Source organism: Zalophus californianus, chromosome 17, assembly GCF_009762305.2.
Source record: "Zalophus californianus isolate mZalCal1 chromosome 17, mZalCal1.pri.v2, whole genome shotgun sequence".
In the NCBI taxonomy this organism is placed as follows: Eukaryota; Metazoa; Chordata; class Mammalia; order Carnivora; family Otariidae; genus Zalophus; species Zalophus californianus.
The window spans coordinates 47,430,143-47,457,041 of record NC_045611.1 but is presented as its reverse complement, the minus strand read 5'-3'; the positions used below and the strand labels follow the sequence as shown (position 1 = coordinate 47,457,041).

At 59.9% G+C, this 26,899-nt stretch overlaps 1 protein-coding gene across 2 annotated transcripts; it reads right to left on the bottom strand.

The window, feature by feature from the left end:
- Positions 1–26,899, bottom strand: LTBP4 (latent transforming growth factor beta binding protein 4). 2 transcript variants are annotated; one of them, XM_027619836.2, is made up of 33 exons: positions 26,754–26,899; positions 24,864–24,922; positions 24,560–24,698; positions 23,898–24,007; positions 18,933–19,124; positions 18,504–18,751; positions 18,325–18,427; positions 17,849–17,923; positions 17,617–17,739; positions 16,889–17,053; positions 16,080–16,226; positions 15,842–15,949; positions 15,106–15,237; positions 14,898–15,023; positions 14,023–14,148; positions 13,205–13,447; positions 12,589–12,714; positions 12,381–12,500; positions 11,344–11,472; positions 11,049–11,174; positions 10,532–10,654; positions 10,211–10,342; positions 9,086–9,217; positions 8,881–9,006; positions 7,150–7,296; positions 5,487–5,753; positions 5,123–5,194; positions 4,698–4,826; positions 4,384–4,530; positions 3,323–3,475; positions 2,264–2,644; positions 1,537–1,689; positions 1–444 (listed from the first exon to the last, which is right to left on the bottom strand). In XM_027619836.2, the coding sequence occupies exons 1-33, from the start codon at positions 26,897–26,899 to the stop codon at positions 290–292; spliced, it is 4,860 nt and encodes a 1,619-aa protein (XP_027475637.2). In that variant the 3' UTR covers positions 1–289. The 2 variants fall into 2 exon arrangements, with proteins under 2 accessions (XP_027475637.2, XP_027475638.2); XM_027619837.2 differs by lacking the exons at positions 23,898–24,007; positions 24,560–24,698; positions 24,864–24,922; positions 26,754–26,899 and adding an exon at positions 22,446–22,734.

Sequence of the window (26,899 nt, the reverse complement as noted above, 5' to 3'; positions counted from 1 at the left end):
GAAGGTACAAAATAGGTGTTTTTTAATCGAAAATTTTTATAAAAAGGCGAGGGAACGTGAAGGGGCCCATGGGCTAGTCCCGGGGTCCCGCAGCGTCGGTAGGAGAGGCTGAGGGTGGCAGGAGCAGGGAAGGGCATCCCTCCTTCCATCGGTTAGCGCTTCGTGCATCCCCGCCCCTCCGGCCGCCGCCCGTCAGGCACGTCCTGCTCATGCGCGCAAGCGGGCGGGAGGGTGCGCGGCAGGGACCCGCGTGCGCAGGCGCGGAGCAAAGGGCCTGGGCCGCGGAGGCTCAGGCCCGCGGCCTGGCGGGCGTGCAGTGGTGCGGCTGGTGCGAGGGTGCGAATCCTGGGCGGCAGACACAGCGGAAGGAGCCATCGGTGTTGATGCAGCGTGCGTTGACGCAGAGCGGGGAGGCCGCCTCGGCCTCGTCACACTCGTTGATGTCTGCAGAAGGGGGCACAAGGAGCGCTGCTCAGGCCTGGCGACCCCGGAGCCCGCTTGCCTGGCCCCTGGGGCTCCTGGGGCAAAGGGGTGCGAATGCTGAGCCTCCTGCTTGGAGTCGAATCCAGCCACTACCACCTGCTGGCTGTGTGAGCCTGGGCAGGTGGCTTAACCTCTCTGTGCCTCCTCAGCTTTCTGTTCTGTGAGATGGCTCACTAGGTTTTTGTTAGGAAAATAATACTGATAATGATATCACAACAACCAATGCTTACTCTATACCAGACATTGTATAAAGCACATTATGTGTATTTATCCTCCTAATAACCCTATGAGGTAGGTATCATGATCCCGTTTACATACGGGCAAACTGAGGCCCAGCCTGGGGAAGCTCCCTGCGCAATATCACACAAGCCCCCATTCAGCCCAGCGAGCTCTCAGACCAGCTTTCAAGAGTCTCTGAGTGCCCAGGCCCCTGCTATTTCTTGGCTGTGAGTCCTTGGGAAACTCAGTCCTCTTTTCTGAGCCTTGGTTTACACATAGGCCCCAGTGTCATTGTAAATCAGTATTGATGATGGTCACAACTCTATGAAATGGGTTCTACCACTATGCTCCTTTTTCGGATGAGAAAAACTAAAGGGCCATTGACCTGCCCAGGGTCGTATAGCAAGTTGCCAGACCGAGCCTGAGGTGTGTCCGACTCCCCCGGCGTCCTTGACTGTAACCACTTTGCTTTACTGCTGTCTAAACTAGGCAGCTGTGATTCATATTCCCATTCTACAGACGAGAAGATGGAAGCTCTCCAAAAGGGTCAAGCAAATTGCCCCAGCTAGCACTGGGAGTCCTTAGACATCACACCTGCAGGATTCTACAGGGTTCCTCGATCCTGCTTCAAGCCTAGCTGGGGTCCCCGAGGTCCTCGCAGCCTGACCTCACCTGCTAGCAAGCCCCATCCCTGTGCAGGAGTTCCTTCCTGCTCCCTCTGGTCTGGCCCGACCCCTTGACGTCCCTGACTCCCCCCACCCCCACCTTCCACCCCCCGACTCTAGTCAGGGGTCCACCCTCTCCCGGTGCGGGCTGGCCCTGGCCGCCCCTCACCGACGCAGGCCATGCGGGTCATGTCCAAGCGGTAGCCACTGAAGCAGTCGCAGGTGAAGCCCTCGGGGACGCGCACACAGCGGCCGTGGGCGCAGCCGTCCAGGATCCCGCACTCCTCCGCCTCCAGTCCCTCGTAGGGCCCGGACAGGGCCCCTGCGGAGAAGGCGGGGACTCGGTGATTGTGGTTCGGGGTCTCTGCCTTCCATCCCTTGAACCCCGACCTGGGGCCGCACCCCTGGCCGGGTATCCTCTTCTAAACTGTGCGTCCAGCTCCGGGGCTGTGGGGGGCACTGTGGGGCCCGGTGTCCCTCGCTCTGCTGTCTGTCTGTCCTCATCTCTTGGTCTGCAAGTGTGTTTCGGTCCCTCTTCATCACTGCTCTCCGTCGCCCTCTCCCACTGTAGCTGTGTTTTCCCATCTCTCTGAGCCAATCCCCCCCACCCCCACCCGCCGGCTTCTCTTTGTTTCTAGATCTAGACTACACACGAGGTCAGCTCTCCCTTCCTGCCAGCACACTCCCAGGTTGTCATCTGAGGGCAGAGACAGCATGCATCAGGGTGGGACAGGTGGGGTCGTGTCCTCCCAAATGCTTGCAGCAGCCCAGCCACGCGGCGCCTAACACCAGATGCTTCTCCTCAGCTGTGATCTGCCTCTTTCTCTCCGCCTTCCCTGGCTCCATCTCTCTGCACCCCAACTCTCAGTCTCCATCCCTTGCCCTGCAGTGCTCACCAGGATGGCCTCCACCTTCAGGGGACTCCTCAGGCTCTGGGAAGGAGCCACGGGTGTCGCGGGACCGATAGCGCCAGCGGCTGCCTGGGCCAGGTGGCGCCGCAGCCTCAGATTCACTGTAGGGGCCGCCGTCGTCCTCAAAGTCGGGCATGTCGAAGGGTGGCGCTCCGTACGGGGCCTCCCGGCGGGCGAAGGGCCCAGGGGGTGGTGGGTAGGGGTCGTAGGGTAGCACGGGGGGCGGGTACAATTCGGGCCCATAGGGAAGGCCCTGGTAGGGTGGCCCTAGGTCAGGGCCATATTCGTAAGGGAGTCCAAAGCCACCTGGCCGCGGGGGACCGTATGCAGGGGGGCGCAGCACATTGCACAGGGCCTCAAAGTCATCTGTGAACAGGAGCCAAGCCTCACGGTTAGTCCTTGCTTGCCTCAGCTTGCCTCAGCACCCACCATTCATGTGGCTCCCAAGGAGAGGGGCTGGGGTGGCAGGGTCAGGATCAGGGGTTCTGGAGCCAGGATTGCTGGGCTGAGGGCTGAGACTGGGATTCCAAGGTGCTGGGGTCAAGAGTACTAAGTACTGCTGCTAGGAATCAGGGTCCAAGTGCTGGAATGGGATCTTGGACTAGGGGCCTAGTGGTCCAGGGGCTCCTGGACTAGGGGCCTAGAGAAATAAGATGGGGGGTGTTTTAGGGACCAGAGCTGGGGAGTCCCAGGTGCTACTGGGGGCCTAAGGGCCCAGGATGCTTTGGAGGGGATCTGAGCCAGGGGACCTGGAGGTCTGAGGACCAAGGACCAGGGTTTGGGACCTGGGGTTGAGTTTCCAAGAGCTAAAGATCAGGAGTCTCGGGGGTTCTAAGAGCCAAGCTTTGGGGATGTCTGGGGTTGTGTGCTGGGGTCTTAGGTACCTGGAAGTGAGTGTCCAATACACTGGGACTTGGAGGTCTATGGGCCAGGCTGGTGGGGTCTGAGCAACTGGTATTTGAGGTCTAAGGGTACAGGATTTGGGAGGAGGGGGTCTCATAGGCTGTCTCGGCCTCTGAGTGTGGCCCAGGCAGGTGGCAGTACCTGAGTCCTGGGCGGGGCAGAGGGCACAGTCCATGCCCCAGGCTTCGCCATAGAGGCAGCAGCACTCTGTGTAGGTGGCCTGGCGGTCCAGCCGAGGGCGACTACACACGAGGTCAGCTCCCACTTCCTGCCAGCACACTCCCAGGTTGTCATCTGAGGGCCGAGACAGCATGCATCAGGGTGGGACAGGTGGGGTCGTGTCCTCCCAAATGCTTGCAGCAGCCCAGCCACCCGGCGCCTAACACCAGATACTTCTCAGCTGTGATCTGCCTCCCAGAGGCCCTCTGAGGTAGCTCCAGGCGAGTGTGCGCTTGGTCTGAAATGAGGCAGTCATATAGGAGAAAGCAGAAGGGGATCCAATGGCTGAGAGATAGGGTCTGAGAGGGTTCTCTCCAAGCCCAGCCTCTGAAGGGCAGTTCCTTTTCATCTCTGAGCATCGTTTGAATGAAGTCTCAGGGTGTGCGTGTTTGGGGGGGGAGGGATGTAAGAACAGGAAGTGGAAGGAGAATAGAGTTTAGGTCAGTGGGCAAAAAGAAAGGACCCAAAGAGATAGAGACAAACACATCCCAAGGGTCAGAGACCCCAAGAAAAACAGGAAAGCAAAGATGCAGAGAGAGACGAAAAAAAAAAAAACAGACCTAGAGAGACCCAGAGAGTGGCAGAAATTCCAGAAAGCCCAGAGAGGTGGAAAGAGACAGAGACACACAGGGAAATCATAACAGGAAGTGCGGCTTCAGCACTTAGAAAGACCAGGTCGCGTAACGGTCCTGAAATAAACTTCCCTACAGCCACCCGCTAAGGTAGAGGCAATCGCCAGCGCACTCAGTGTGCACAAAAGAAGCCTGGGCCCCGAGGCGATGAGCAACGTGCAGGTACACACGGCCAGCAAGCGGCAGGCTCCTCTGGAACCTTTGCTTTCGGGAGAACCTCGGACACCAGGCGGCCCATGGGAGCGTCAGACACCGCGACGAAATGGGGCGAGAGGGGGCGTGGTCGAGCGCGGGGGCGGGGCCCGGGGCGGGGACGAAGGGCGGGGCGGGCGGATCCGGGGGCGGGGCTACCGAGGCTCTGGCTCTCGTTGGAGACGCAGCGGCGCCGGGAGCCGTCCAGCACCAGCGGGGGCTCGCACGTGCAGTGGTAAGAACCCACAGTGTTGACGCAGCTGCCGCCCTCACACGCCGGCTCCTCGTCCGCGCACTCGTCATTATCTAGGGAGGCGTGGAGGAGGTGGTTAGGAAGCAGCCCTCTATCCTTACCCACTTCCCCCGGGCGTTGACAGTGATAGATGGAGTCTAGACTCCAGGAAGGACTTCCTGCTGGCGGTGGCCACATTCCAGAGAGAGGCTGGTGGGGTAGAGGGTTGGGGGGGGCGTACCAATGCACTCCAGTCGCTGGGTATGGTAGTAGTAGCCGTTGCTGCAGTAACATGAGTAGCCTGGGGCCGTGTTCACGCACACGCCGCTCTTGCACACCTGGTCTCGGAAGAGCTGGCACTCATCCACGTCTGCGGAAAGGATGGTCAGAGGCGCGCCCCACACCAAGCGAGAGGGGGGCGGGCCAGGGTGTGGCGCGGCTGGATGGGGGGGGTAAATGTGTGGCTCCGAGGCTTGACCAGGGAAGAGAGGGACAGAAAGGTGGCGACAGAGACCCAGAGGTAGAGAGATAGGGAAAGGTGGAGGTAGAGAGAGCGGGGTGGGGGAGACAGAGAAACAGGGAGAGATAGAGGTAAACAGACCCAGAGGGTGAGACGGAGCTGGGCCTGGGGGCTGAGGGGGAGTGGGGCTTGAAGTCTAGCCTTACCCCTCCGGAGGCTCAGGTCTCCGCTCGGTGCCAGGTAGCCCCGGCCATGGGGGCACAGTGACTGGTACTCAGCTGCACACACAGACACAAGGCTGAGCCCAGACACCCTCAACCCGGTGCCTGCCCTGGGCCCTGGGCTTAACTCTTGCTCCCCTCACCACCACCCTTCATCACCCAAGTTTTCAGGCCCCCTGCCTTTGTGCTCACCTCTCAGCCTCATGCCCACCTGGCTGGCAGCTCACCCTTGCCTTTGCAGTTCCCAGTACCCCAGCCCATGTCCAGATGTGTCTGCTGTCCCAGTCCCATGCCCCCCTCTCTCTGCCCAAACCCTCAGCCCTCCAACCACCCCGTAACCCCTTCCCACCTGTCTCGGTGCTGGGGCACTGCTGGATGCGGCAGCCACTGCCCCAGCCCTCACCCACGGTACAGCAGCACTCTTGCCACGTCACATTCCGCGCCAGGATGTTGTCACAGGCATCCGGAGCCGCCGTGTCAAAGTAGCACTCCCGGCGCCCGCTGCCCGCAGGGCCCTGCCTGGGCGGGCTGGGCCAGCGGGGTGGGGATGGCGGAGGTGGCCGGGCCGGCAGACCTGGGCTGGCAGGTGCCTGGGGCTGTGAGCCCGGGAATGTGCCTGGGGAAGCAAGGGGCTAATTTAGCCCAGTGTGGGCTGAGCCTCCCACCCCTGTGTTATAGATGAGGAAACTGAGGCAGAACCAGACTCCACACCTCTCCCCATCTGTCCTCATCTCCCCCATTCTCACCTGCTGTCGTCTCTCCATCTCTTGCCTCCCCAATTCATACCCTCCCAGGTGTCTGGCCCATCGTCCCAGCTGCAGTTTGGGATGCGGCGGGGGGGGGGGGGGGTGCGGGGGGAGTGTTCTCTGGCTTCCTGGATACTTCCTGGAACCTCACATCCAGGGCATCCTAAACTGGCCTCAGAGTCTTCCCAAACCTAGTCTTGGGCCTGGACACTTCTCCCCCCCTCCACCAGGCAGCCCGCAGCCTGACCACTGGCTTCTTGCCCTCTGCCATTCACCCTCCCCTCCTTTCCCATGACTGCTGCCTTGGTCCAGTCTTGTCCTCTCCTGCCCGGGTCCCTGCCCCAGCTTCCTCCCTAGGCTCCCAGTCCCCGGTGGCCTGGGGCTGTGAGCCCGGGAATGTGCCCGGGGAATGTCCCTGGGAGTGTCACCCACTCCAGTCCACCTTCACAGGGCAGCTGGAGGGAGGTTTTTAAATCTGATTATACCTCTCTCCCACTCAAAACCCTTCCATGGTGCCACAGTGCCCTCAGGAAAGGGAAACCTCCTGAAGATGATAAATCAGTGCCATCTGGCACTGCATCCTTCTGTGGCCTCGTTTCTCCCCACCCCTTCCCTTGCTTTGTACAGCTTGCCACCCTGAACTTACTTTTGTTCCTCAAACATGTCAGGTCCTCTCTTGCCTTGCCAGGCCTTTGCTTTTGCTGTATCCTCTGTCCAGGATGCCCTCCCTCACCCACCTCACCTGGCTTATTTCTACTCATCCTACTGTTCTAGTTCAGACCTCCCTCCCTGTAGGAAGCTCTCTCTAACTTTCTCAGGCTGGAGTAGGCACCTCCTCTGGATTCCCACAATTCCCTAGCCTTGCCCCATCACAGCCTTGTTCCCTCTGACCTGGGCTTCCTCCTTCCAGCCCTGATTTCTCTGGTTGTCACTATCTGCTGATATCTCTGCCTGCCCCCTCTGGACTGTGAGCCCCTTAAAGACAGAGTGGTCTCTCCTGGTCACTACTGTGTCCCTGGGACCTAGGATAAGGCCTAAACACAGTGGATGCCCTGTGAACATTTGTTGAATGAAGGAATCTGGTAGAGTCAGGGACAGGGCTGACACGGAGTCCCACCACCCATGTTAACCCATGTGTTCCGAATTTTTTATTGTTATTTAAAACAACATTTAACTGATGGCAGCTGTCCATGCCTGGAATGGTTAGATCACATCGTTTTTCTGTGAGCCCTGCAGCCATCAGTTAAACAGACACATCAGTCTTACCAGCAGAAGTTCGTGGGGGAACACAACGTCCAGTCATGGGGTCAAACTCCTCAGGGCTGGTGGGACAGACACAGAGGAAGGAGCCTTCAACATTCTCACATAGGGCAGCTCCACACACACCCTGTAGCGTTTCACACTCATTCACATCTGTGAGCAAGAGACAAAGGGGAGGGAGAGTCAATGGTTGTAAATGTCTGTGATTCCAAAGCTCTAAAAGTCTGAAATACCCAAATATAATGGGTATTTTTAATCACCCAGACCCCATCATTCACTTATCTTTTGGAGACAAACCCTGAATTTCCCTTGGGAGCCCTCTGTTCCTCCATTTTCAACTCATGTATTTTTGAGTAGGGTTAAATCTACTCCAAGTAGACACAAGTTCCAGGCATGGCCAACCAGATTACTGCATTTCTCTGGTTCAGAGAAATGGGTGGTGACCAAGCTAGGCCAGTCAATGCCAGTCCTGGGACTTTTGCTAGAAATATCAAGAAAGAGACCCCCTCTTTAGTTCTAGGGTTGCCAAGCTGAGGATGTTAGCCTGGAGGTGCTAGGGCCTTCTTTGTGATTGTGAAGAGTCTGCCTGAAAATAAATACAACAGAGGAAAGCAGAGCTGAGAGGGGGAGACAGCTAGCCTTGTTAGAATCCCTGAATCCAAGTGTGCCTCAAGTTCAAACATTTTCTAGGACTCCACCATTTTAATTTTTTTAAAAAAGATTTTTTTATTTGACAGAGAGACAGCGAGAGAGGGAACACAAGCAGGGGGAGTGGGAGAGGGAGAAGCAGGCTTCCCGCTGAGCAGGGAGCCCGATGTGGGGCTCGATCCCAGGACCCTGGGACCAATACCTGAGCCGAAGGCAGACACTCAATGACTGAGCCACCCAGGCACCCCCACTATTTTAATTCTTTTCAAAGAGATAAAGCCTGTTGTGTTTGCATTTGTCAAAATTTAAAGATTATATAACTGGGGCTCCTGGGTGGCTCAGCTGGTTAAGCGTCTGACTCTTGATCTCAGCTCAGGTCTTGATCTCAGGGTCATGAGTTCAGGCCCCATGTTGGGCTCCACACTGGGCATGGAGCCTACTTAAAAAAAAAAAAAAAGATATAACTAAGATTCATGCAGTTCACTGTATGTAAATTGAACCTCAAATGAAAATATCTGGAAACATCTACTAGACTCTGGCTAATGCTATGCATACTGAAGAATTTAGGGAGAAAAGCACTGATGCCTGCGATTTAATTTTAAACCCAGAGATAAGGTGGATTACAGACAGATAGGTGAAACAAGAAGTATAATAAAAGAATGATAATGGAATATAGATCATGGGCGTGTGGACGTTCATTCTATAGGTCTTTCAATTTTCTTTACCTTTAGATATTTTCCTCACAAAACGTTGGGAAAAAAGAAAATGTTTATATGCACTTAAGATTCGTGTGCATTAAAAAAAGATTAGTGTGCATTTCACATACTTTATGCATGTATTTTTTTTTTAAGCCTTCCCAAAACAAGATCTGAATGGATAGGGTTTCTGTTGCTTGCAACCAAAGGGGTCCTGACTGATATGGACATGATGTATAGTCCAAGGTCTAAGGTCCACAGGCCCAATGTGTATGTTCGTATTTGTTCACAGCACACGTGAACTCACATCTGTTCACGTCCGTGGAGAGGAGCAGGGCCTGACCAACCTCTTCCCCACTCCACCCCGACCCACCCACCCCCTGGAGCCCCGTACCCACGCAGTGACGCCCGTCCCTGGCCCCCTCGTATCCCTGGTCACAGAGGCACTGGAAGGAGCCGGGCAGGTTCTGGCACACGGCGTGGGCCCCGCAGAAGGACCGATTCCGGCATTCGTCCATATCTGCAACCACCAGACAGTCAGGCCCTTGCTGGACCTTCCCCCCACTCCACATCTCACCCAAAGCCGGACGGGCACCTACCCTGGCATCCGCCCCCTGGCGTGGGCTGATAGCCAGGGTCACAGGCCGGTGTGCAGCGGTAGGAGCCAGGGGTGTTCTCACAGCGCTGGGCTCCACAGATCGCTGAGCCATATTCTTGGCACTCATCCACATCTGCAAAAAAGAGTGCGGTGGGGAGTGGGGGGGAGAGTCACAGGACTGGATTCACAAGTTCCTGATGCTGCTCCCAGTTCCCATGACTGAGAAGGCTCTATAAATCTGGTATTCTAGGAGTCTGAGTTTCTAAAGTGTTGAGACTCTTAAGGTCTCACTGCCATTTCTCACATAATCCAAATATGGCCCCACCTCAGGGCCTTTGCACTTGCTCTTCCCTCTGTCAGGAACACTTTTCCCCTGGCTATCTGCACGGTTCCCTCTCTCACTTCACTCAAGTGAGATCAAGCCCTCCTAGCGCCCCTTCCCCCACCGCCCTGTCATCTCTGCCCATTTATCCTGCTTTATTTTCCTTCTTAAACCTAATATTATATTATCCATGCATCTGTTAGCATGCCAACTGTCACCTCCCTAGACTACAAACTCCACAATGCAGGGACTTGTGTCTGTCTTATTCCCCCCTGTAGCCCCAGGGTGTAGAACTGTGCCTGATACACAGTAGGTGTCCCCAAACTGTTTGCTGAATGAACCTTGAATCTATTTGCATATTTACTGTCTATCTCTCCCCACCCCCTCTCTATCCCCTCACCAGCACCATGAGGGCAGGGACTTTGTTTGACTCATTGCCTGTTGCACCCCCAGTGTCCGACCCACAGTAAGTGCTTATTGAGTTCTTGCATAATTAATGAATGAGGTCCCCTGAAACTAGGCTTCCATGGATCACAGGTCTGGCAGCCAGAGAGCCCAAGATAGCCGGCCCACAGTCATTTCATTTGCTCCCCAAATCCTCCCACCTCACCTCCACGAGAAAATGCAAGGGCACACTGGTGGCTTATTTCGACCATAGAGATAGGGACACAGTTAAGTGCATTGGTTGGGGGCTCCTTCCCTCCCCTCAAGTCCAGAAGGCAGGGTGCTCCTCCTCAGTCCCCAAGGGAGCGGACTCCAGCAACTTGTCCTAGGGGCAGGGGTGGGGGAGGAGAGTAGTCTCACCGTCACAGGTGCCCTCAGGGCCCGCGTGGTAGCCGGGGTCGCAGTCTCGGACACAGCGGTAGGAGCCCGGAGAATTCTCACAACGCTGGGACCCGCACAGGGCCGGGCCCCGCTCACGACATTCGTCCACATCTGAGGAAAGAGGCAGAGCAGTCAAATGGGGGAAGCAGGGGAGGGTGGAAAGCAAAGGAGAACAGGTGAGGGAGTTAAGGAAGGGAGTGGAGAGTCAGAACGGGGGAAGGGAGGAAGCAGCGGAGGAGGGACGAATGGGAGAGAAGGGGAGGCAGAAGGGCAGAGATCGGCGGGGGAGGCGCCTCTCACCGAGGCAGGAGGCGAGGTCTGGGCCGGCGCGATGTCCGGGAGGACAGACGCACTCGAAGGAGCCGTCGGTGTTGGTACAGATGCCGCTCTGGCAGAGGTCCTCCTCGCTGCACTCGTCCACGTCTGCGGGACGGTGTCCGAAACCGCGGCCCACCTCCGCGGCTTAGCATCGCAGGCCAAGCCCCTCCGCCGCCCTTGCCCCGTCCCTCTAGCTGACACCTCCCACTCTTTTTCCCGCCCTTCTTAGGCTCCTCCTTTCCCTGCAAGCCACACCCCTCCGACGGCTTCAGGCCCCGCCCTGTCCAGTCACGGCGCAACTTACCCCGACTCCGCCCTTTCCCCTCCAAACCCTGCCCCTCTCTGGCCGCCGCCAGGAGGCTCCACAATCCCGGCTTTGGCTTTGACGCTTTGAGAACTCAGTCCAAAAATTCAGACTCCGCCTTCCGCCCTCTCCTAGCCCTGATTTTCTTGGTGTAAGCCCACCCTTTCCCGGTCCAGGCCCAGCCTGGGTACGGACCAAGGCAAGAGGCTCCGCGGGGTCCGGGCCGGTAGCCGGGGGCGCAAGTGCAGGCAAAGGAGCCGTCGGTGTTGAGGCACTCGCCGTGGGGGAAACAGAAGTCGCCCTCTAGGCACTCGTTCACGTCTAGCATACGGGAGAGATGGGGCTTAGGGAGGAGCAACTCCGCCCGCAAGCCCCACCCTCAGCCTGTTAGTCCAGCTTCCACCTCCCCAACAGGCTTTGCCCAGGAACCCAGACCCTACTCCCAGGCTCTCCCGTCTCTCTCTCCCCGCCCTCTCTCCCCTCTGCCCACCTGCGCAGGGCCCAGGCCGACCCGAGGGAGCACGGTAGCCCGGCTCGCAGCTGCAGCGGAAGGAGCCGTTGGTGTTGGTGCAGTGGCCGTGGGGGCCGCAGGAGGCACCCGAACTGCACTCGTCCACATCTGTGGGGACGCGGCTTTCAGAAGGGGTCTGGTCTAGGGACTCTGGAAGGATCCCCTTGGGGCCGAGGGGTCTGGAGAAGTTGGTGGGTAGTGTCTCGGGTTGGATATGAAGTGAAGGCTCCGTGGCAGAAATGTGTGGGGGAGACCAGGATTCCCTGAATCTAGGGACCATAACTGGGTGTCCTGTGGATCTGGATTTCTGGGAACTCCCTGTGCTAGGATCCTGGAGTCAGTGAGGGACTCTGGACTAGAACTGGAGTCAGAAATTAATTAGGGTAAGAGGCCAGGTATTATAAGCCAGGATCACTGACTGGATGGCATTCTGCCAAAGCAGGGGTCAGAGTCAGTGATTGTCATCCGAGACCAATTTGGATCAGGGGTAGGAGTCAGGGTCCAGAATTCGGCTCCTAGTCAGGGGTCAGGTGAGGGATCATGCACCCAATGAGGCCCCAGGGAAGGTATTCTGAGAATGGGCAGGGGCAGCGAGAGACAGGATCAAAGGCCACAGAGAGTCAGCGGTTATGGCAGGAGTTATGGCTAGGTCAAATGTCACAGTCAGGTTCAGGGGTCACAGGTCACATTCAGGGTCAAGGGACAGTCAGGATCAAAACGTTACAACTGCTAACAGGGTTATAGTGAGGGTTTATCAGCGGGGGTATGGTTAGGGTCAAATGTCACAGTCTAGTTGAGGGTTCATGGATCACAGAACCAGAAGTCACATTCAGGTTCAAGGTTCATGGTCCAGATCAGGAACTGCAATATGGGTCAGGGGCCCATAACCTAGGTCAAGAGTCACAGTCAGACTCTGGGGTTCATGGTCCAGGGGACTAAGGTCCAGGTCAGGAGGTTATGGGCCACGTCAGGGGTCATGATGCAGGTCTAAGGTCATAGCCGGGGCTTGGTCTCACCAGTGCATCGGCCATGGTGCAGGTGGTGGCCAGGAGGACAGGCCCTGCACTGGAAGGAGCCGGGTGAGTTCACACACTCCTGCCCAGGACAGGCCAGGTGATTCTCACACTCATCCACATCTGGGGGACAGGGGAGAAGGTGGCCTTGAAGGAGCAGCCCAGAGCCCCCCTCACCCATCCACACTCCTCCCTCCCTCCCCGGCCTCACCCTCGCACTCGGAGCCGGCCGTGTTAGGTTGGAAGCCCGTGGGACAGACGCACTGGAAGCCACCTTCTGTGTTCTCACACCGGCCATAGGCGCAGGGCGGAGGGCTGCGGGCACACTCATCCACATCTGGGGCAGAGGGACCAGTGGGGCTGAGAAAGGGGCCTGGACCCAATCATCCCCATTGCTATCACCGTCTACCCCAAGATTCCAGTCTGGAGGCAGTCTCCTGGGCTTTGCCCAGGCTCATCCCACCTCCCAGGAGGACAGACTCCTTCCCTGGTGCCCATTAACGGTCTCTCCAGCTGCCACAGTGAAGCTAGGGCACCACTTCCCGCGTGTTGCCCTCCCCACCTCAGGGTGGTCTCCTCCCCAGGGTTTCCACAAGCACAAGAGTATCATTCCAAAAGGGAGGAGGAATGGAGAGCACCCTCATATTTGGAGAAAAGGGAGAAGACTCTGGAGTCAAAACCTCCCCACCCTCTCAGTACCTCCACTCCTCTCTGCCCCTGTTCTCCCTCACCAAGCCCCATCACCCTGTTTCTCTGCCCCCCAACCATGTCTCTCTCCAGTCCCCACAGCCAATGCGGGTGGAATGGATTGGACTCAGCCCCTTCACCTTGGCACGGGGCCCCTGGCCCTCGGGAGCGGAAGCCAGCAGGGCAGGCACAGTGGAAAGAGCCCGCCGTGTTGTCACAGCGGCCTGGCCCGCAGGGCGGTGGCTCTTGGGCACACTCGTCCACATCTTCTTCACACGCTGAGCCCCGGAAGCCAGCCGGGCAAACACAGCGGAAAGAGCCGGGCAGGTTCTCACAGACCCCTCTGCCACAAAGGCCCGGGCTCTGCGTGCACTCGTCCACATCTGCCCGGGGCAAGGGGCCCAGAGTCACACCTTTATGCCCCCCCAACGCCCCTACGCTCCGCTCTGCCTCCCTGACCTCCATCACTTTCCCTTTCCCCTCTCCAACATTCTGCTTCCCGGTCCCCATCACTCGGCTTCCTTGTCTGTCTCATTCTACGCTCCTCTTCCCCATTATTCAAATTCTCCATCCTCCATCCCTCTACCTTCTCAATCCCTAAGCTTCCAGTTGGCCTCCTAGAACTCTAGTCCCCATCAATTGCCCTCTTTCTGCACTGTTCTCCCTAACTCTAACCCCCTTCCCCCATAACTGACATCTCCATCCTCCATCCCTCTGCTTCTCCATTATCCATGACTCAGCTTTTCTGTTTCCGATCACTTGGCCTCTCCATTCCCATGTCCCTCTGTCTCTACAGCCATCAGGCTGCCTGCCTGGCTCTTAGAACCTGCGCCCCTCCCCCCGCTCCCAGCAATCAGCCTCCCTCTGCCTCATTGCTCAGTTTCTCCATCCCTCATGACACTGCCGCTCTACCGTTCCCCCCACACCCCCTTCCCCTCTGTCCCTCCCAGTTCCTCACCCTGGCAGCTGGCTCCGTGGGGAGCAGCCTGGTACCCAGCGGGGCACACGCACAGGAAGCTGCCTGGTGTGTTCTCGCAGCGCCCGCGGTCACACGGCGGCGGCACGCGGTGGCACTCGTCCACGTCTGCAGGCACCAACCCGGAGGTTGGGACTGAGGCAGACACTCCCCCTCACTCGCCCCCACGCCCGCCCTCAGACGGCTCAGGGAGGATGGGAGGTGGGGAGGGCAGGGGCGGAGCCAAACTTGGGCCGGGGCCACACTGGGGCGGGAGCCAGGGGCAGTAAGAGAGCCCGGAGTGGGTAGGTTTAAGGCGTAGGCGGGGAGGGAGGGAGGAGGGCAGGTGAGAGGGGAGGACCAGACGACGACTGGGGACCCGGCCAGGGCAGAGACGGAGAGAAGAACCGCGAGGGGGACAATTTGGGGAGGGCAGGACCAGGGCGGGAAGGGCAGCTATGGGGACCGAACAAAGGGGAGGCAGGAGAGAGGGAAGGGGCGGTGCGGGGTGAGGACGGGGCACGGGTGCGGCAGGGTGGGAATCGGGGGTCGTGGTCAGGTGAGAGGTTGAGGCCGAGGTAGGACTGGGGCGGGGCCTGGGGGAGGGCGGGAGCTGGTCCGGAATATGGAGGGGGCGGGGCCAGGGGAGGAGCGGAGCCGGACCTGGTCCCGGAGAGAAGCCCGGCAGTCGTACAGCAGGGACCGGCCCAGACGGGCAGAGCCCGCTGGGCGCCGAAGGGGCAGTGGTGGGGCCGAAGGGAGAGCGGGAGCATCAGGGGGCGGGAGCAGGGGTGTGGGGAAGCGCGGGAGGGCGGGAACTGCTGGAGGGCGACCGGGCCAGAGGTGGGGCCTGGAGCTGGGCGGGGCGGATTTCTCACCCAGGCACTCCGCCGCCCGCGGGCCCGCTCGGTAGCCCTGGCCGCATACGCAATGGAAGCTGCCTGGCGTGTTTTCACAGCGCCCGGGGGCACAGGGCGGGGGCATGCGGCGACACTCGTCCACATCTGAGGGCACGGAGGGGGCCGGTCAGGAGGCGACTGGCAGAGCCCCCGCCCCACCTCCGTCCACACCCACTGCCAGGCTCACCGATGCAGTGTGTGCCCTGCGGGCTGAGCCGGAAACCGGAGTCGCAGGCGCAGGTGTAGCCACTGGGCCGCGGGATGCACCGTCCCGGGCCGCAGACCTGGGGATTGCGCTGACACACGCCCGCAGAGGGACCTGCGGGGTCCAGACAGCCAGGGTTCCCCCATCTCCGAGTCCCCTTCATCCCAGTACAATCCCCTCAGATCCTCTGCCTAAGACACCCTCATGGATGTCCCTCCCCAAGCCCAGTCTTCCGCTTCTGATCCTCCTCTCCTTTACTATGGGACGTTCTCATCAGATCCTCTGCCTGAATTCTCTTTATTGCCACCCCAAGTCTCCACTTCTGAATATTTTGCTTTCCAATCCTCTGCCCGAGATAGGTTCTTAGTGCCCTCTGCGTGAAAAGTAATTGCCTAACGTTAACTGAGCACTTACTATGTGGCAGACTCTTCAGAGACAGTTCAATGAATCCTCACAATGATCCTCACTTTACAGATGAGGAAACTGAGGCTCAGAGATGTTAAGTGACTTGCCCAATTGACAGAGAACTTGAACCTAGGTCTGTCCAACACGAGCTCCTAATGTTACCCAGTACTTGACTCTCCAAACCTTTCTCTCTTCCCACCCATTCCTGAACTCCCCTGGCTGTAACATCCCTAGAGATCTTCACCTTGGAGCTCCCCCCTAGACTCCCCACCTGTAATACCCCCATCAGTGTCCTCGATTCCCTCTGCTGTACCTGATTCAGGGATCTCAGGACCAGACCAGGCAGGGATGCTGGGCAGGGGAAGCTCAGGGCCCAGCCTGGGCTCAGGTGGGGGTTCTGGACGGTGGGTGGGCAGAAAGCCTGACAAAGAAGGGGTACCAGTGAATGGAGACCTGGATTTGGGTGTCCCCCCTCCTCTCTCTCCTCTTTTCCTTATGAGGCTGGGGCAGCCCCTTGGAGATGGCATCTCCTCCTCCAGAAGCCAGCTCACCTGTGGGTGGCCTAGGAGTGGAGGGTGGAGCCCGGTGGCTCAGGGACACTCGGGGTGGCTCCTGGCCCAGGGGTCTGGTGTTGTAGCGGAGGTCAGAGGCCGAGTAGTGGTAGCCAGGGCCAGCAGGGCAGATCTCCCGAAAACCCTCTGGGAACAAGAAAGGGAGGGAGAGAGGCAGAGAGAACGTGAAAGCAGGAGGAAACGAGACAAGAGGAGTCTAGAATCTGGCCTTGACTGGGGGCAGGGCTGGGCTTTGGGTGTGGGTCAGGGGTTTGGGTTGGATGCTGGTTTCGGGTAGTACCCTGGCCAAAGAAATGCGACATCTCAGAGGCTAAAGGTGGGACCAAGAGTGTTTTTCCTTACTTGGGATAGGGACAGGGACAAGGGTTGAGGATGGGATCTGGTTTAGTCTGTTGAAGGGTCTGGTTTTAGGCAGAAGCTAGACTGCCGGGGAAGAAAGGGGGTGTCTGGGATGGGGCCCAAGAAGGAGCTTAGGCTGAGGGCAGGGTCTCAGGAACTCCGGACTTGGTCAAAGCTTGGGGACAAGGTTGGACAAGCAGCATATCTAAAGGGCTAGGAGTAGTCAAGGCGGGTCGTCACTCCGGGGAAGAGTCTCAGGGATGGGTGTGGCCAAAGGTGGGGTGGGGCCCGGCCGGAGTCCAGTCTGAGGATCTCAGGGACTGGGGGGCGTGGCCAAGGCTAGGGCCCAATCCGGATGGAGGGCTTTGAGTCCCAGGGCCCGGGGGCGGGGCCTAGGGTGGGCACCCTGTGAGTCAAGCCTAGAGATAGGCCAGGCGGGAGGCGCTCACCTGAGCCGAAGGGTGGGCAGAGCTGGCAGCCTCGACCCCAGGCTTTGCCCACGCGGCTACAGCAGCAGATCTGCTTGGTGATGTTGCGCAGAATGGGCAGCGAGCAGCCACCGTCGCGGAGCACGCGGAAGCAGGGCCCTTTGGCCTCTGAGATCACGTGCTGGGCTGGGTGTTGGGGAGAAAATTATTCAGGGCGGGCTTGGGAGTGTACAGGAAGTAGGGCATCTGGGAGACAGGAGAATGGTCCCCGGGAGGCTCTGGTGGGTGTAAAGGCCATTCAGAAGAGGTCTGAGAGGGTCTGAAGGAGAGGTGAGGGGTCTGGAGGTCTGAGAAAGGTTTGGGGCCGGAGGAGGGAATGAGGGAATCTGAGAAGGATATCGGGGTCTGCAGAAGGTCTGGTGGTCGAGAGAGATGAAGGGATTCGGGGCCTGAGAAGAGCTGAAGAAAGTCTGAAGATCTGAAAGTATATAGACCTAAAGGTTTGAAGGGTTCTTAGAGGTGCTGAAGGTCTAGGGAGTCTGAGGATGTGTAAGAGTCTGAGACGTTCTGAGGGGAGTCTAATAAGAGTGACCGGGGGGAGTCTGGGAGGATCTGGGGGAGTCTAAAGGAATTAAGGCCGAGGGATGCTCTGGAAAGGGTCTGAGGGCTGGGAGGACAGATGGCTGGGAGGACAGATGGCTGGGAGGACAGACGTGGGATCCAGCCTCAGCCCCCTCTGGGTGGCTTACAGATGCAGCTGCTGCGGGATGAGTCGTGCAGGAAGCCGTCGGGGCACACGCACGTGTACCCGCCGTGCGTGTTCGCACACTCCCCGTGCTGGCAGCGCCCACTGGTCGCGCACTCATCCACATCTGCGAGGAATGCAGTAGTCTCAGGGGCGTCAGGGATGAGCTCCCTGCCAACCGGGCTCATAGTGCCAAGCCCTTCCCACTCCTGCCCCCCCACCCCTCCCCCGCTCACCTTGGCAGGACCCATTAACCCTTTCAAAGCCGGTTGGACACGGTCCATCTGGGGTGCCTACTCGGTCGGAAATCCCTGTGGAGAGAAGAGAGGGGTGCGCCAGGGGCGGGCGGAGCGAAAATAGGTGGGCGGAGACAAAAGAGGGATGGGCGGGATTAAAAGATGTTGGGTGTGGCTTGAGTGCAGGGTGAGCCTTAGGTAGGCGGTGGGACGGGAGGCAACGTGGGAGGTTCCAGAAATGCATGAATGGGGCCGTGGCATAAAGGTGGGGTGAGAACAGAGTAGCCAAAGTCAGAAGGTGGAGTGGATGGTCTCAGAGCGGTTTGGATAGATCTAGACTGGAAATGATCCCCACAACCGGGTAGGTGTGTGGCTAGATTTTGTGAACACGATTTGTCTATGGGCAGGGTACCAGGAGCCACGGGGTTATCACCTCTCCCCAGCTCCGAGCACCTCAGGGACGTCCTGGGGCTTACCCAGGTGCTCCGAGCATGACTGACAGTCGTGAACGCCCCAGGCCAAGCCTGCCCCTCTGCAGCACACCTCTTGAGTCCGGAGCCCGGGCAGCGGGGACGCACACTGCGGAAAAGTGTCGGGTGAGCGCGCACCCGCGTGGTGTCACGCTCCGGGCCCCTCCCGACCCGCCTCGTCTCACTTCGCCTCCGCGGAGCTCCCGAAAGCAGTAACCGAAGCCGGAGGCATCGGAATAGCTGTCCTCGCGCGGCGCACTCTGTGCCAGCACGGTGTAGGGAGCCGCCGCCTCCGCCCGCGCCGCCGCCTCTGCCCGCGCCACTGCCTCGGCGTCCGCCTCTTCCCAAGAGCCGGACACACGCTCCACCTGGTGCACCACCACGGACGCCTCCTGCGGGTGCTCCACGTGCACGCTCACCATGGACGCCACGCCTGGAGGGAGGCACAGCGGGGCAAAGGGGTGTCTCCCCGGGTTCTTACGGACTGGGACTAGGAATGGGGGGAAGGGCACGCTGGAGAAAGGTACTCAGGACAAGGCAGGAAAGATGAGGGTCAGAGAAGCGGCGAGACTGGACAGATGGGTCAGAGGGGTCCCCGGCCTCACTCTCCTCACCATGCTCATCGTCGCGGTGGTTGGCCAGTGGCATGGTGTACACCGAGCGGGTGAGGCCCGGCATGGCCGGGGCCGGTGGCCGGGCGCCCGAGGAATGCAGCTGGCAGAACTTGCCAGCGAAGTCCGGGGGACAGAGGCAGCGGTCAGGCTTCACGCACACACCGCCGTTGTGACAGATCAAGGGACACAGGACTGGGGGGAGAGAGAGGCTAGGTCAGACCCTAATGTGATACTCAAAGTATCACCTCGTTGTAAGTCGCTCAGCCTTGATCTGTCTTGTGTCACCCCCCACCAACCCTGGCCACCTGCACCAGCTGGGTCCAGTAGTACAGCCCTCTGCTATAGCTCCGCCCACTGGGTCAGCTCACTACGCCTCCGGCTCTTCATTCACTCTCAGGTCACTCCGCCCTTCCTCTCCAGTCCCACTTTTAGAGGCCGAGTCCAGGCGTTCCAGCCCCACCCAGACAGCGCTGTTCCCGCCCATTGGCTCGGCCCCGACCACTCTCGCTCTTTCCTTAGCAGTTAGCCCCGCCCATCTGATCATCCGGCTGGGTCTTTAGCCACGCAGACCCGGCGCTGGTCTCTTCCATTGACTAAATCGACGTTTTGGCCACCCCGCCTGGCACCACTCCGCTCTCTCAACTCTGTCTCTCTACCATTCTAGGCACACGCACATCCCGTCTGGCCGGGTCCACGACACTCAAGCTCCGTCCACTGGTTGTGCGTGCCCTGCTAAGCTACTCGCCCACATGAACTGTTATCCGCCGGATTCTAAACCTCGCCTGTCAAGGTGTTTAACCGGCTGCCTGTAGCCCCGCCCACCTTCCTTCCCTCCCGCCGATTTCCTCCGGCTCTCTGGCTCACGCTCCTCCCGCCCCACCTCCTTGGCTATCTGGGCGTCCTAGCCCCACCCACAGCGCTTTGTCTCCGCCCACGTCCCCTCCGGCCCCGGCAGCAGAGTTCTAGCTCTGCCTTCCCGCCTCCTGTAGCCCCGGGGCGGGGCCGCGACGGGGACGCGCCTCCTCTCCCCTCTGCGCGCCCTCGCTGGGCCCCTGGCCACCTCTGGGCGGGGCACTGCCAGCTGTGCGGCGGGGTAAACAAAGAGAGGGGTGCGGCGGGGGTAGGGCGGCGGCTCCGCATTCCGGATCCTTGGGGAGCCCCGAGCCCTCTGAGCCAAAGAAGGCCGGACGTATCCTGCGAGGGCACCCCCTCCCTTTCTCCCCCGGGGCTGCAGAGAACAGCTGGAGACAGCTGTGCGGAGGGAGGAAGGGGGCAGGCGGCTGGGGCTGGGGCCGTCCAGGAAGGCGTGTGTGGGATTCTGAGCCACACACTGGAGAGAGGGAAAACATAGAGGGAGCCCCTTCTATTGAGAAGGGTAAAGAGACTGGACTCCTGGAAAGAGATCAGATAGAGTGCAGTACTCTGGGATTCAAAGATGGCTCAAGGTTTCTAGAATGGAAAGAGCCTAGCTCAGAGGAAACCAAAGCTCCCTTCCATTAGAAATCTGTTAAATTCTTTTGGGGAGAGTTACCTAGAAAACAGGACTCTAGTGCCTTCTAGGGGACAGCTAAGTTGAGGGTGCTGAGAATAGGGTTTACATGGAGAAATGGGATTCCCTGGGAGTCCCCAGCACACCAGAGCCTCAACTGTCTGGGAAGATTCTAAGATACTGTGGATCCTCCATCCCCTCCTAGCTATTGGATTAGGTGCCCAAGTCTTTGGATTAATGGCTGCGTAGGGGGAGCACAGTGTCTGGAGAGTCTTCTTGTGAGAATCAGCTGATCAAGACCAGCTCTGGGGTTCTCTGAAGATAGATAGATAGATCAGAAGTTCCTGGGGAGGGGGTCAGCGGGAAAAGCAGGGCTTGGAAAGATAGGAATCAGGAATCTGATGGCACTCAATTGGAAATACAAGAGAATGGTAGTCTTTTGTGGAAAGAGAATTCAGCTAGGGAGTGGAGTTATCGCTGTATAGGGTTTGTAATCTGGGGTTTCTCCGGGAAGTAGGGAGGAGTAGCTGAGGGACAATACTACAGAGTTCTCTGGTGAGGGGCACAGTTTGGGGGGATTACATCAGAAGAATGGGAGGGAACTTTACTGGAGGGGCTGGTCTCTGGAGTCTGTTGATAGGGGTGGGGAAGAGGCTTAGGGTCTGAAGGCTGAGATTCTGGGCTCCCCTACTTAAGGGAGTCAGTCCAGGACTCCAGAGTGCCCTAATAAGGGTCCTTAATTGAGCAGCAGGAGAAGCTTAACTAGGAATCACGATTCCAAAATAGGAAGGGTCTCTCTGGCGGTCACGGTAATCCAGCTAGGTCTCAGGGCATTTCCCAGCCTCCTTGGGTATTCCTCCGCCTTTTTTCAGTCTGAATGCCGGCCCCCCACCCAGCTCCCTTGGGGCTCCCACACCCTGGACGGGTCGATACATGGGCACGGCCAACTTCATGTCCCACGCCTCTGAAGGAATAAGGAGCTGAGGACATCGGGGTCCTGCCGGGGTCAGCCCCCCTTCACATGCCCCTCCTGTGCCTCCAGGGGCTTGGCACCCGCCTGGGCACGGCGCCTGGCACGGGCGCGTTGGGGCTGGGCCGGGAGGGAGTGTAGGAAGGAGGGAGGGAGGGAGGGGAGGAGGGAGGGAGTGGCAGCGGGCGGGGGCTCAGGCGGGAGATGAGCTCACGCCGGCCAGGGCTGGATTGGCTGGGGGCCAGGCTGGGCGAGTTCTCAGAGCCAGGGGCCCCCACTCCCCACTCCAGAGGGCCTCTGGGGTTGGGGGCAGGTAGGCCCCGACCCCGAGAGCCCGTCCATCCCTGCACCCTGGGGCCAACAGGTGGCCCGCCCTCCCCACCTCACCTGAGCCCGCGGGGGGGGGGGGGCTCCCTACTGTAGGGGTGCCTGGTGCACACCCTCCTGTCCCCTCTGCCCCCCAGGGGGCGCCCCTTCCCCTAGGCCTCCTATCTGGATTTCTCTCCCACGTGCGACCTTTGCAACTCAGGGGCCCTGCAGAGACCCTCCTTCTAGGGACCCTTTCCCTCTCAACCCTTGGGATCAACTTTCCTCACCCCAATCCCCCTCTTCCCAGGCACTCCCATCCTGGACTTTCCTAATCCCTCCCACCCAAGACACAGAAACTGGGACACCCCTCGGGGCCCCGAAACTCTCGCTTGGTCTCCAGGGACTCCTTACAGTCTCAGAATTGGGCTCCCCTTCCCCCAAGCTCCAGGCCCCTCAGTTCTGGTATCTCCCACTTTGACTCAGAGGCATGAAAGCCGGCCCCAATCCCCTCACGTGGGACGCCACAGGTCCCTGAGAACCCTCACTGCTTGCAAAATCGGGACCCTCAGGACTCAACCCCAAACGCCAGGAATTTAAGTCCCCCTTCCTTAAATACCCCAGGGATTCCCCAGCACTCGTGCACACCGAATCGGGGCTCCCTCTCCCTGGGGGACTGTCTCTCCCATCCCCGGGGACCCTCCTCCCCCTGGGAGCCCCTCCCTCGGGACCACCACCCCGCACTCACAGGCGCGGAAGCCGGGTCCCCCCGGGGCCGCCCCGCCGGGCGCGCCGCTGTCCACGCTGGTGGCGTTGCGGGGCGCGCAGGTCGGGGTACAGCGGGAGCCGGTGGGCCCATGGACGCAGCGCAGGCCGCACACGGCCGGGGTGAAGCGCACGCGGAGGCGCTCTCGGGGCCGGCCCAGCACGGGCTGCGGCCCGAGCAGCGCCAGCAGCACCAATAGCGACACCCGCGCGCCGCCCGCCATGGCTGCAGCGCCGCGCTCCGCCGCGCCGCCGCCCCAGCCCGCCCGAGGGGCCCGGCCGCGCCCGCCCGCCTGCGGGGGAGGGCGGCCGCGCCCCCGCTCAGGCCCCCCCTCCCCACCACTCCCTCCCCGGCGGCCGCGCGGGGGCGCGTGGGGCTGGGCGCGCAGCCAGAGGCGCGCAGGCTGGGCGCTAGACTCGCAGGGGGGAGGGGGGCGCCCCGTCTGCCCCCGCCTCGCACCAACAAGTGAATGGGGCCCGCAGGGGAGCGGCGGGGAAGGGAACAGGTGGGGGCGGGCCAGTTTCCCCCCAGACAGGGCTGAATCCATAAAGAGGAAAGAGCAGTGGGGGCCACATTTGGGGAGGCCGGTAAAGGCCGATTCTCCGCCCTAGACACAGAGAAAGAGGCTTCATCGGGATGTGGGGCTGTCGTGGCACATCTGGGCAGCCAGGTGGCACATCTGGGGGAGAGAAGAAGGGTCGGTGCACCTGGGCACATGGAGGAATTTGGGGTCTGGATTGTGGGCAGGACGGTGGGGGGGTTACATTTGAGGATGCGGTCACATCTGGCCAGGACTCCCCACACCTGGTAGGAGAAGTCAGAATGGATAAGAGCGTACGGTGGATTGAGGCTGTGGGCGGGGGTCCTCACATCTGGCCGGACGCCCACATCTGGAAGACTTTAGGGAGAAGGGGACACATCTGGGCTGAAGGCCACAGCAGGAGGGGGACTTTAGAGGGTGGTTGAGACTAGGGGGTGTGCTAGCCCAGGGGCAGAGAGCTGGAGTGGGAGGAGGGCAGGGGGAGGGTCGGGGAAGCAGGGGGAGGCCTTTGGCTCCCAGCCGCCCCTCAATTTTGGGCATTCGGTGACCGGGCAGGCGCCAACCCGCACAATCGCTTTTGTTGTCTGGGCTAGTTCGGCTGCGCTCTCTGCCGGGACAGCGCCCCCCTCTTCGGCCGCAGGGAGCCCGGACGCCTGGCTTCCCGGCCCCACCCCCGCGGGTCAGCGCCTTTGGCCAGCGTCTGGTCCTGTCCCGGGCTCACCTCGCGCGGCCGGACGCCAGGGTCCCTAGAGGGTCCGTATCCTGGGGGGCTGGGGGGCTGAGCTACAATGGGGGGCAGCTAGGCGGCTGCTGGACCGTGGGAACCAGACGGCTTTATCTGGCCCGGAACCCACCCCCCTGCCCCCCGGCAGAGGAAGGGCGGATGTTCTTACCCCGGGTCTGGCCGGCAGGGGCGCGCTGTGGGGGCCTTCTTCTCAGCAGTGCCCGGCCCCCCGGCCCGCGGGGCCGCCTTCGTCTCAGCAGAGCTCGGGCCTCCTGCAGCCTGGGTAGGAGAGGGCAGAGGAGACCAACGAGGTTAGACGGACACCCCCTCCTCCCCCACACCCCCTCCCCCGCAGCTGGAAGGGGCCTTCCGTCCCGGGAGATCTCCCAGTAGCAGCTCTCCCCAACCACCCCCCGCACCTCCAATCCCTTTCCGGGGACCAGACCGTGAGCGTTCTTCACAGGCTTGGGGAGAAACAGAGATGAGGAAGGGAGAGAAAGAGAGGAGAGAAGACAGAGGCAGAAAGAGAGAGACAGAGTCAGAGAGACACCGAGAACAAGAGACAGGCAATGATGGGAGAAACAGAAAGAGACAGAAATGGAAAAGAACACATACAGACAGAGGGCATGGAGACAGGGCCAGAGAAATGGAGACTGAAAGATGCAGAGAATGGGGCAGGCACGAAAAGGAGAAATAGAAACAGTGATACAAGTTGAGAGAGAGAGAGAGAAGGGAGAGGAGACGCAGGGAGCAGAGAGAAAGGTGTGCGGGGAATGGTGGCGGAGCCGGGAGCTCCTGAGCCTCTGGTAGGGGAGGGATCCGCACACTCACGTCAGTGGCTGCCAGTTGAGGGACACCTGTCTCTTCCTCACGCTGGGACTGGGGCTCAGCAACACCCGGGGCACTGGGGTCAGGCACCGCTGAGGGCCTGTGCACTTCTCCGGCGGGCAGCTCTGGACCCTGCAGGAGGCTTTGGAGACAGCCAGGGACTAAATGGAGAAGGAAGGGACCAAGTCTTTCTTTCCACCAAGTGCATCCGGCATTCCAGCTGGGATGAGGGCGGGGAAGGGAGCCCCGACCCCTCTGCTCTTACCCCCTTTCACTTCCTACCCATACCCCACCTAGAAGAACCCACCTCTGAGGCAGCGACTTCTCCTGGGCGATCGGCCTGGGCAGCACCGACAAGCAGCAAGACTATAAACAGGGGTGGAAGTCACTCAGGCCCCTAGTCCTCTAAAACTCCCAAAGGAGGGCAGTGGGGGATAGGGGAGGGAAAGCCAAGAGAAGGCTTGAGAGCACTCGAAATAGATGTTTGGTCAATCTGAGGCACTATGCTGGATGCCTCAGTTTCCCCATCTGAACTGTGGGAGGCAAATTGGCATAGACTCTCCCTGGATGAAGGTCACAGCAACCCTACTTTTATTTATTTTCTGAAGTGTTTAGTGGTAAAGTCTTACTGGTAAGGACATTTGATAGTCTTTTTTAAAATGGTCCTTTAAAAAGACGCAAAGAGGATTTCTAAGCGCATTTCCAAACCCCCCCCCCCGACTGTCTGGGAATCTAGAACCCCGCCCTCCCCGCACATCCCTGTCCTTGACCCAGTCGTCATCCCGAGCATGGCCGGCAGGTGGCGCCACGTCCACAGGCCTCAGCGGCTGGGGAAGGAGGTCCTCCTTCGACTGTGGGTCCAGCAGGGTGCTGAGGTGGTGGAGGATACCGAAGGAGCCACAGCCCAGAACTGGGAATCCCAAGGCCTGAGTTCTAGCCCGTTCCTGCCCTTCCACGCACTGTGTCCTGGAGCCAGCATCTCCTGGTCTTTGGGCCTCAGTTTCCCGCCTGACCAGGAGGAAGGAGTCGTTCTTCGAGAAATCTCTGCGCCCAGAGGGTCTCAGATTCTGGATAGCGGAGTCCTCAGCTCCAGCGCAAGTGCGTCGCAACCAGGGGGCCCCCCAGACAAATCCATTAGCCCCGGGCTAAGGGGGACGAGGGACGAGGGCGCGCGCGCAGGCCCCGAGAGAAGGACCGTGGGGAGATGCTGTGAAGGGGACGTCGGGTGTATGGACTCTTTCCAGACGGGTGGGGCCCAGTGAGGGAGGAGAGCGCCCGGATGGGAGCCTCCGGGACCCCCGATCTTGCCGTTAGCCCTCCCGCCTTTTCTCCGGGTTAACCCCTTCCCGGCCCCGCCCCCGGCGCGGCTCGGGTTACTAAACGCATTCGCAGAGACCGAGGCGGGAGCGGAGCCCGGGGCCTTTGTAACGGAGCGCTGGGCCGCAGGGCGGGGGGTGGGGGTGCTGGGCCGACTGCTTTCTTCGATCTCGTCACCCGTAGACAGGAAGGGTGGCTATAACCCCCAAATCTACAGGAAATTTTGGATCTCTTGCCGCGAAATCACTGGTCCCTCATTCAAGCCTGGGATCCTCTAATTCTAGGAAACTGGAGCATCCCCAACCGTCATGAAATCTGAGGAACCCCCTCCGCACAAACCCCCCGCAAGCCCCTCCGCCATCAAGCCCGAAGTCCACGTCTTCCTAAGTCATTAAGAAAATCCAAGCGTCCCTTTTAATTCATCCAGGCGTTCCCAAACCCGAGAAAACAAGCACATCTCAACCCCGCCATAGAATCCCTTCATAACCTCCGACACTCCTCTTCCTTAAGCACCCAAGAAGCTTGGGGAACCTCATCCCAGCTGGAGCGCCCCACCCATCTATCATCGTAGGAAGACTCAAAGCCCCATCCCCATATAAGCTGGGACCCTTCTCCGAAAAAAGCCCTAGAATTCCCTGGGGCCATACTGTCCATCTACCACACCAGCGGCGAATCCCTCGCCTCCAAATTTCAGTACTCCCCGCTTCTAAGCCCTGCAAAATAGAGGGTCCTAATAAATACAAGGGCTCTGGCTCTTTCATCCCTACCCCGAAGCACTGGGTTCGTTAGTCCCCTAAATCCGCAAGTTCTGGTGCTTCCGGACCACCAGACTTATTGGGCGGAGGGGGCACAAGGAAGAAAGGGTCGCAGCGGGGCTTACCCAGCCGGGCGGCCCGGGGTCCCCGCAACCTCGACGGCCTCGCTGGGGCTGGGGCTGGGGCTGGCGGCGGAGGCGGCGGCTGCGAAGAGCGGCAGCAGCAGCACCAGCAAAAGGGGGCGGCGGCTGCTGGGGCCAGGCCGCCGCAT

What these genes read in the sequence shown, in the direction of transcription:
- LTBP4 (XM_027619836.2), bottom strand. Translation starts at nt 26,899, where the DNA reads ATGCGGCGGCCTGGCCCCAGCAGCCGCCGCCCCCTTTTGCTGGTGCTG. An exon ending in CCACGGAGCCAGCTGCCAGG is followed by an intron (nt 13,448 to 14,022) that starts GTGAGGAACTGG and finishes TGCCCCGGGCAG; the next exon opens with ATGTGGACGAGTGCACGCAG. An exon ending in GACCCGCATGGCCTGCGTCG is followed by an intron (nt 445 to 1,536) that starts GTGAGGGGCGGC and finishes CCCCTTCTGCAG; the next exon opens with ACATCAACGAGTGTGACGAG.